The sequence below is a fragment of the Athene noctua genome, chromosome 23, assembly GCF_965140245.1.
Source record: "Athene noctua chromosome 23, bAthNoc1.hap1.1, whole genome shotgun sequence".
Taxonomy (NCBI): Eukaryota; Metazoa; Chordata; class Aves; order Strigiformes; family Strigidae; genus Athene; species Athene noctua.
In genome coordinates this window covers 3,633,601-3,643,416 of record NC_134059.1, presented here as the reverse complement: position 1 = coordinate 3,643,416, position 9,816 = coordinate 3,633,601, and the positions used below count along the sequence as shown (strand labels likewise).

General features: G+C 51.9%; 1 protein-coding gene across 2 annotated transcripts; it reads right to left on the bottom strand.

Annotated features, from left to right (window-relative positions):
* Positions 1 to 5,159: 5,159 nt before the first annotated feature.
* On the bottom strand, positions 5,160 to 8,328 carry RBM15 (RNA binding motif protein 15). Of its 2 annotated transcripts, XM_074925435.1 has the most exons (2): positions 7,303 to 8,328; positions 5,160 to 7,269 (listed from the first exon to the last, which is right to left on the bottom strand). In XM_074925435.1, exons 1-2 carry the CDS (start codon positions 8,306 to 8,308, stop codon positions 5,429 to 5,431), a joined length of 2,847 nt encoding a protein of 948 aa, XP_074781536.1. In that variant the 5' UTR covers positions 8,309 to 8,328; the 3' UTR covers positions 5,160 to 5,428. The 2 variants fall into 2 exon arrangements, with proteins under 2 accessions (XP_074781536.1, XP_074781534.1); XM_074925433.1 differs by having other exon boundaries at positions 5,160 to 8,328.
* Positions 8,329 to 9,816: the final 1,488 nt, after the last annotated feature.

The window sequence follows — 9,816 nt, the reverse complement described above, 5'->3', positions numbered from 1 at the left end:
GCTTTATTAACAGCATTTAAACACCTTTAAGGGCTCATTTCTCTTTTTCTTTTGGCAATTTGGTGCAAAGGTTTACGTGCAAGATTCAAAGCAATTTCAAACTTTTTCTTCAAAATTAAAAAAAAAATAATCAAAACTAAAGCCAAACGAGTTGGGTGAACAAAATAAATCAGAAACTTAAAATTCAGGAACTCCAGCTCTTCAAACCAGCGAAGCCCCAGACTTGTACACCGTTCTGAGACGCAGGGTGGTGCTTCCCTGCTTCTTGCATGCCAGCATCAGCACCGCTTCCTCGTCAAGGTGAGGAGTAAAGCAGCAAGTGACCCCCTTTTTCACTGCAAACCAAGGGGGTGCCACAGCAAGACAATCAACTAGATTTCTTCAGATTTGGTACAACAGGCTGGTCAACGCGAAAGTGTCGGTTCTCCCTGCTTCTTGCTCAAGACCCACAACTATCAGATCAAACATTGAGCAGCAGCAGCAAGTAAACCCCTCTGCTGCAAACAAAGGGGTCAAACGTTTGTCGTCAATTCACTTCCAGGCAGAAAAACCATTTTCCTCAAAAGAAACAATTTATTTAGAATGAAACAAAATCAGCTCAACTGTGAGCGCATGTTTGAGTGACAGCTACTTTTAAGCTGTGTGAGCCATAAAAAGGGTATTCCTTTACTTTTCCAGCAATCTTGTGTACACAGCACAAAGCAAAGAGGTCATTTTTTTTTTTTCCACTTAAAACACGGGCATTGGCATCACAATAGCAGATACACAACTTTTTTTTTTTTTTAAAGCTGCCATTTTAGTAAAATGCACAAATACTAAACAGATAAGCTTTCTTCCACCAAGAGGCCCATGTAAATTCCACATAAGCCACAGCTTCTCTTCCCAAAGGTCCATTAGAGCTTGGTATCCCATGCGGTTGTCTTCTGCAGTCCACCAGCTTTGCTTGCAGGAGGAAAGAAAATGTTATTTCAATACAAATGTATACAACAGATTTTTTTTTTTTTTCCCCCTCCCTGTATTATACAGATGAACATTTAGAGCTACAAGGCCTTTCTGAATATTCTACCTGGACTTCAAAAAGCACCAATACCACCAACGGGCACGAAACCTTGAAATGAAGTCACCTTCTGTGTATAGATGCATAACAAGTAGTGCAGGGCTTCTTTTTGGACCAAGGTTAAACTAGGCTTACAGTACTGTATTCAACTTTCAGTAACAGTTAATAGGACACGTCAAAATAATTAACCATGAGAAAAACCAATCGAATTATTGATAATTCGGTTGACTTTCCTCAATATTTCCTGAAGGCAACAACAAAAATATGAAATGTAGTGTTACATGTTTCTCTTTTGTTCTCACTTTGCTGCGTAGTTCTAACAGCAGATAACTCCAATATTAAAGAAAAGGTCAAATCAAAGACACAGCTAACATAATTTTAAATTGTTTCTATTCAAGTAATATTTCTCATTCATCATTTTCACACAATCAAAACTGAATGAAGTTGAATATTCAATTAACCATTCTCTGAACCATACGGTCTGCTTCAAGCCTAACACAAAAATCATCTCATCATTCAGTTTACGAATCATTGGAATATCTGTCCTTCAGTGCTATCTGCAGAAAGCAATAAAGGGGGAGACAAAGGGGAAAGAAACCCAAAAGCTCTATAGTCACATGGCAATAATTTCTTCCACTCTTGTTTCTGCTCAACAGGCATTCAGCAGACTCCCCAGGAGTACTGCCCGCAACACTGTTTTTCATAAAGCCAGGAACTACAATTTTCCAAGCCATTTTTCCCTGAGTCCTCAGAGTTTTTGAACCTGTCTTCACAATTTTGATTCACTCCTCCTTGCCATTAACACTTAAGGCCTTTCACCTCAGTTCCCATCAACCAGATGGTTCCCCAACCAATGCAAGCAGTCTAAAACTTCCTTCTCTGCCCCCCGCAGGGGCTGAGCAAGTTGTCACCAAAACATTTCAATCCTTTAACATCCTTGCGGGAAAAAAAGAAAAAAACGTAACGCCCGTCTCTTTCTACGATGCTTACAAGGATGTGTTGGTATTTGTAACCAGGATTCTGAAACCTCTGGAGTTGAGGGTAACCTCAGTGTTCACACCACGGCCCCAGTGAACAGCAGACCGTACACTAGACGGGAGCAAACAAAGCCACTGGCCGGCAGCCAAGGAAGTTGCATAAAGTTTCCAATTAAAAAAAAAAAAAAAAGAACTCAAATCTTACAACAAAAGTATGAGTCATTTGAGGTTCTTTCCCCAACGCATAAAGCACAACCATGAAATGATTCAGGAAAAGGACATCCTTTCACCGTGCTAATTCAACAAACTAATGAAATATAGGAGTATGAGATGCACACATTAGAAGAAATACTGAGCTCTCACTAGAGCAACGGAATGCCAAACGCGAGAGCCCTCAAGTCTGCTACATCTGTTTTGCTCTATACAGAAGTGGTATTACACACGGACTTCGACTCCTGTTCAGCCCTGGCCAAGACAACTTTTAGTGGACAGTTACTCCAATGGTGCACACCTCAGAGCCTAAGAGAACAGCACAGCCAACCAAGCTTACCAGCCTTGATGGCAGCACGTGAACTTAAGTGGTGGCAAAAAAAAAGTTGCCAGTCAACTATGTTTTGACATTAAGAACCCGCAAAGGGTGTTAAAATCCTTGCTTACACAACAGAGCAGCAACCACAAATAAACCAGATTTAAAGAAGCAGGTACTCCATTAAATAAGGAACCAGAAAACCTGGAGTCAAATGCAGCCTCACCTGTTCCTTGTTACCCTCCAGCACAGCACAATTTTGACGCATACAAGCCTGTGGCAGGTATCACCACTGCTAGGTTTTTTACAAGGAAAAAGGGAACTGCACCTTGAATACTCTTTCCAAAAGGGTTTCCACACTGAATTTGCTTTGACAAGCCATGTTGACCCCAAGTTTCATGGGTTTTAAAAACAGGTGCCTACTGCATATCAGCATAACAAACACCGTTCTTAGGAAGTTTAAGTGTTGGAACACAATGTTAGTGCTTCTCTTTTGTTTTGGTTTTGGGCAGATTTGAATTCCCAGCGGTTCAAGTTTCTTTCCTTTAAAACTCTGCACTTGCAAGTGACTCATGTCAAGCGCAATGAGAAAATCCACATGCAAGCAGCACTTCAAGTCAGTTAGCAGCAGTGTTGGTTACCTGCTGACACACAACAGACACCTGCTAGAATTAAAACAGACATTCTTTGCAATAAGTGGTAAATACGCCATATCTTCTAAAACATAGTTATTTGCGTTATCGGTGTCATTCCAAAAAAATTCTCATTGTTAATAGTAAGATGAACAGCTGAATTCTGCAATCTATTACATTCACGTTGAAGGACAACAACCCAGAAGTCCTGGATTGTACCCTCAAACATTTAAGAGCATTAAATGAGGCTTGTACGTTTCCATTTAGAAAGAAAAGTAGCTACAAAACCAAAATTAATTTTCAAGATATGCTGCCACATTCAAGCTCTCAGTTCACCGCAATGCCTGGGATACTACATCTGTTCATAGCAGTCAGATAAAGGAAATCAAAGCCCACTTTGATTTTGATTAAAACAAAGCACTCTCTGACGAGTGGTTCCATAAAGTGGTATTACAGAAACTCAGATTTTTGTGACAGTGAATCTTAAGCAAATACAGTCACACTTCAGAACTGCTGTGCCCATAAAATACATTCAAGACATTTCCTCCTTCATCTACTATTCTGCATTTTGAACTTGATTTGTGTGTCAAGCAAGTTGAAACAGAAATCAACTTGTCCCTCTATCAGTTGCCCAAGGATTACCTTGAAGGACTGACCGAGTGAAGCAGCATCGCTTTTACATTGCTCAAGTCTCTGAAAACACAGCTAAGTGCAAGACTACATTCTGGGTTTAAGTGCAAGATTACAATTTTGGGGCCTGTAAATAGAGACAGTCAGATTTACACTTGAGTTTAGAAGCTAGCTGCGACATCCTTTCGGTTGTTAAACAAAACAACAGGGATTTAGATCCCTTCTTTCCTTCTAAATGCCTGTATTAGCCAGGTGGCCAAGACAGCTGGAGAAAAGTGCCCAATGAGTGGGGAAAAAACACAAGAGAAAATGAACTAAGTTCTTTGCAAAAAAGCAAACTGTGTCCTCCTAGAATCACAGGAACAAGAGCTCATATCTCAGCATCTCAGAGTACTTTTAATACTTCTCCAAGATGCTAAAAACACTTTACTCCAGATGCCTGTAAAATGATAAACCTCATGTAATGCCCACTGTACTGTACCTGAAAAGTCCCTAGCAGACAGCAGTTCCTTGCTATTAACAAAGAGGTAAAATGTTAATGAGAACTTTTATGTAATTAAATTATCACAGAATTAAAACCATCTCTGGAGAGAAGCACACTTGCTCAGAGTTTGCACTGTGGAACCAGACCCCACTGTACCTGCAACTCTTTGAAAAAAGGCAGTAAAAACAAAAAACCACAATATAACTGAAGTTATTCTTAAAGCACCTCCTTGTTTCTTGCATACCAGAGTAAGCACAAGACATTCATGGTTTGTAACAAAGTCCTCAGCTATTTACCAAACATTGTCACTGCTACAAACCCAAAGTGCATATATGGGATACAACAGAACTCAGAGAAATAGGAGAAATACACCTGTTAAAAAAGCATACTTTCAGTGCATGCATTTTGAGGGGCTGGATGAAATTATCAGACACCCAATAAAAGGAATTAAATGTTCTGCAGTGTACCCGAGAGCAGGTGCTGGTCACCTGAAAGACATCAACCTTGAGCCATGCAACTCAAAGGGAAACCGTTCAGGCTCCTGAGGAAAGGGACCAGGCGTGCCAAAGGGCCGCTGGCCTGAGGCCATCACAGAATTTCAAGGACTCAAAAAAATGAGCTGACACCAGTCTGCTAGTAGGTATGTGGTTTTCCATTTAAACTACTGAGTGCTTTAAATCTGGTCTTTTCGGTTTGTAACTCTATCGAGGATGAGCTATTAAACTTGCTTTAAAATACATGAAATGAAAAAAGGACACGAATCGAAATTAAGAAGACGGGAGTTTGCTCTTTCCCCCCCACCCCCCCCTCCCCCAGTTTTTTTCTCTTTTTTTTTTTTTCTTTTTTTCGTAAATCAAAGCAGGCCTAGCCTCCCTGCTATTCCCAATGATAGGGAAATCTCAAAATATCCTATTCACACTAACGGCTAACCAACCTTTCTGGCTTCTAACTTTATAGAAAAATGTAGTAACAGAAAAACGGGCAGGGAAAGTCACCTACAAACAAAGATCTAATTTAAAATAACGACAGGGCTGGCTAAGGCTGTATCCCATAGCACCTGGCACACGCTGGAGGGGCTGTGTGGAGGAGTAGGCAGGGGTGGGTACAGAGGACACGAGGGCCTTAGGATGCCCCACGGACAATGATCATGACCAGATAGTCGTCCTCTGATTTGGCCAGTGCCTTGGCCGTGGAGTCCAGGAACTGCTGAGAGAAATCACAGGGTGGAAAGGCGTGCAGGACCCCGCTGTTCTCCTTGTCTTTGTTACCCCCCACAGGGAGGCTGATCACCCCAGCAGCCTGCTTTTGCTTTAGATAGGACACCAGATTCCTGAGTGGCCTCTGGGTGGAGGTGGTGGCGGCCTCGCCAGCTCCAGCTGCGGAGCGGTTGTCTGATGCGCCAGGCACAGCCAAAAGGATGGCGTAGCCGTTGGGACCCGCCACTTTGATGCGACGATTAACCTCATCCAGCTTGGGCTGGTCCAGACGAAGACGTTGGGTGATCTTGAGCTGAGCTACTTTCCCACCAGTTGCTCCCTCCACGAGGAGACTGCTGGCAACACCGAGGTCCCCCTGAAGCAGATGCATATTGGACGGGAAGTTGCTGTTCTTCAGCAGAAGCATCCCCTGCCAAGCCAAACACAGCTTGGGGGCTCCCCCGGCCTGTGACGCTCCATCCTGCTGCTGTTTCTGAGGAGGAGGTTTGAGGCGGGAGCCTCCGCCGCCTCCTTCCACAGCGCGCTCATCCTTTTTGGCTGGACTTTTGCACTCCTGCGCGGCGGCTGCCGCGGAAGCGCGATGTTTCCGCTCCCGTTCGGCGGAGTTCTTGCGGTCGCGTTTTTCGTTCTGACCCCGCTCCAGGCTGCCCCGGCGCGATTCCCGGACAGGCGAGGGCCGCTCCAACAGGAGCAAGCGGGAGGATGAGCGCTCAGGGTCACTACTGTAACGCTCCCTCCCTCCAAGGAGCTCGGGGCTGCGGTCCGGTGGAGAGGTTGTGGCTAAACAGTGACGCTTACGGGAGGAAGAAGAGCGCTCGCTGTCTGGAGAGCGGTCCAAGTGCCGTCCTCCGTCCTCCGCCAGTCTCCGTTTCCTAGGCTGATCCCTACTACTACTGCCCAATTCCCTCTCCCCTCGGTCCCGCTCCAAGGACCAGCCATCCCGGCGGCGCTCGAGGCTTTCCAGTGGGTCATAGGCAGCTGCCCGATTACTCCTGTCCCGAACAGGGGGTGGGGGGGGCACCCACTCTGTCTCAGGATAAAGGTCTCTGTCACGGTCTCTATAAAGTAACGGTGGTGTCCTGTCCCGGGCCCCCCGAAGAGGATCAGGTGGGGCTCCCCGGTGAGCCCCAAAAGCAGCTGCCTCCGCCACGAGCTCGTAATGAGCAGGTGGTGGCAAGGGCAGAGGCTGCAGGTAGGGCTGCTGGTACCGATGCTCAGTGTCAGCAAAGTCTACGCGGAGCCGGCGATCGGGCCCACCCAAGGGAAAACCACGCATGTGGGTGCACGCCGCCTGCGCCGCGTCCAAGCTCTCATACTGGATATAGGCCCACGAATCCCCTTTGCGGTAATCGATAGTGCGAATGGTGCCAAACCGATCAAACTCCCTGGCCAGGGCAGCGAGGGGCACCCAGGGCCCAAGGCCACCCACCCAGAGCCTGGTAGTCGGAGTGGCTTTACCATACCCAATCTTGATGGGGTTGCGCAGAAGCACCTTTCCTGACATGGCCAACTTGGCCCGGTGCGCCATGTCCAGATTTTCAAATTTAAGAAAACCATACGTGCTGGTCTGCCCGCGCCCCGGCCTTTTGATGTCCACCTCAGTAATGACCCCAAAACGGTCAAAAGCTCGGCGTAAATCTGACTCGCTCACGGTGATGTCCAGGTTGCCCAGGAACAACGTGCGGTTGGCCCTCTGGTCATCCTCGGGGCTGATCTCCTCCTCAGCGGCAGCTCCAGCACCCCCTCCTCCTCCACGAAAGCCCCCGGCAGCCGCCACACCAGCTACCCGCTCCAGCCCATAGGCCGGCCGCACTCGCGCTTCATAGAAACCCCCATAGTCCCTCTCCCTCTCCAACTCCCTGGGCAGAGGGGGCGGAGGCGGCAAGCGGCCCAGGGCGAGCTGCTGCAGCCGGTAGTCTCGATAACCCAGGGCCCCGCCGCTCCCGGCAGGTGACAAGGCCCGTTGCGTCGCCCCAGCCGGAGGGTGCCGCACGGCCGCTGCCGCCGCGGCCGCCACCCCAACAGCTGCCGTGCCGTAGGGAGACTCCTTGTCCAGCAGTGCCGGGGAACGGCTGCTGCGTCGCCGGCTGCTCCCTCCGCCGCCTCCGACGTAGACGGCCTCGATTTTCAGCGGGCGGTCATAGAGCACAAGGCGGCCGCGGGCGTGCTTGGCGGCGCGGGCGTCCTCGGGCCGGCGGAAGTTGACAAAGGCCACACGCTCGTCGGCGGCGCCGGTACCGGGCGGGAGGCGGCTGATTTTGACGCTCACGTCGCCGAAGCGCTTGAACTCGTGGAAGAGCCCATCCTCCACCGCCTCGTCGCTCAGCGCCGAGCCCAGCTCGCTGATCTTCAGCGTCTTGTACTCCCCGCCGCCGCCCGACTCGGAGGAGGAGGAAGACGGGGCCGCCGCCGGCGCCCGGGACTCACCCCCGCCGCCGCGGCTGCTGCTGCTCCGCGACGCCTCCGCGGTTTTGCCGCTGCCCCCGCCGTAGCCGTGCCGGCTGCCCCCGCCGCCCGCCGCCGCCGCCCCGGCCTCGTACTCGCGGCTGCCGGCGCGGCCGGCCTTGTCCGGGTGGGGGCCGCGCCGACTGCTCCCGCTGTTGCTCTCGGTGGAGGCCGCCGCTGCCGCCGCTTTCCCGCCGCTGCCGTTGGAGCCGCCGGAGCCGCTCGGCTTCTTGCTGCTCCGCTCGCCCCGCGCCGACGAGGAGGAGGACGCCGAGTCCTCGCCGCCCCCGCCGCCCCGCGAACGCTTGGCTTTGGCCGGCGAGCGCTCCTTGCCCTTCATGGCGGTGAGCGGCGGGGCCCCCACCCGCCCCCGGCCCTGCTCCCGCCGGCGGCCTCACCGACTGACTGACCGCCGCGCTCACGCACCCGCCGCCATCTTGGAAGCCGCGGCGGCAGCGAGCCCCGCCCCCCCGGCGCCCATTGGCCGCTCGGCGCCGGCCCGACGCCCTCGTTGGCCGCCGCGCGCGGCGCTCCCACCCCCTCGCCCCCGCCGGGCGGAAGGCCAGCCCACTCCCCGTCTCTTCCGTTTTCGATTGGCTTAGCGGACTGTCCTTCCGCCGGCCGGCCTCGCGCGCCCGCGAGGAGGGGGCGGGAAGAGCCTCCTTCCCCCACACTCCCCCCGCCTCCCTCGCTCATTGGACAGTTAGAAAGGGCTCGGCCTTCTGATTGGGGGCACACCTATCAATCGTAGCAGTTCAACTCTGGGAGGCCTTCCCCTGCTCATTGGCCATTGGGCCGAACTTACTTCCTTCTTCTGACTGGCTGTCTTGCCTGCCAGTTATAATGGTCCTGCTGAGGCCCCGCCCCGCCCTTTTCCATTGGCCCGCTCGCTTAGACGCGGGTTCCCATCGTCCCTCTCAAATTCTCGCGAGCTGCTCTTTCCCCGCCCCCTCTCCTCATTGGTCACGCGTAACTTTTTTGCGTTTCTCTGATTGGCTGAAGTCTACGCCGCTCCCGAAGAAGCGCGGGCTGCTGCCCGAACTCCACTCTTCGTTTCTCATTGGACGAGAAAAATCTCCCCAGGCATCTGATTGAGTGCAGTCAGGGAGCTTGTAGATAGGCTACAGTGGAGATCAGTCACGCTTTCTCGGGCTCTGATTGGTCCTAAAGGGGAAGAGGGCGGTTTCCTGGCGGAGTTCGCCGTGCGGCCGCGGCTGAGGGATCAGAACGCGCCGGGCTGCGGCGCGGAGGAGCGGGGGGTGCGCTGTTTGCGCCGGTCTCCTCCGCCCGCAGGGACGCGCGGCCGGCCGGGGGATGGACGCCAGCGGGGCGGGCTGGGGCTCAACTGCACCGGGGGGGAAAGGAGGAAGCGTTCAGGCGGGTCGCGACAGCTCGGCCTGCAGCCAGTGCCCGTTCTGCTCGGTTCCTGCTGCCCTGTCCGTGTCCGCGCCAGGAAGGACCCACCAGAGCCCCGCAGGCCCCTGGGCCGCCAGCCCCGGGCTCAGCCCCGGGGCCCGGCCCTCCCCTCCTGGGTGCTGGAGCCTGAGGAGGAGCGGTGGGAGCAGGGCACTGACCGCAGGTCACTGACCGCAGGTCACGGTCATGCCTCGCCCTGTTACTGCCTCGCTCGAGGCAATCGAACCACGTGTAGTATTTCCCCGTTTAAAGCTTCACAGAAAACGTTAGTTACGCTGATATATTTTCACTTTTGCCAGTGTTACCTTTTGGGAGCTGGAGGTTGAGGTGGTTAGGGATGGGAAAGGGCTTTGTTTTGGGGCTGCCTCTGAGGTTTGGAGCTGTTGCGACCTCCAGACCAGAAAACCCAGTCCCCATCGAACAGAAGCAGCT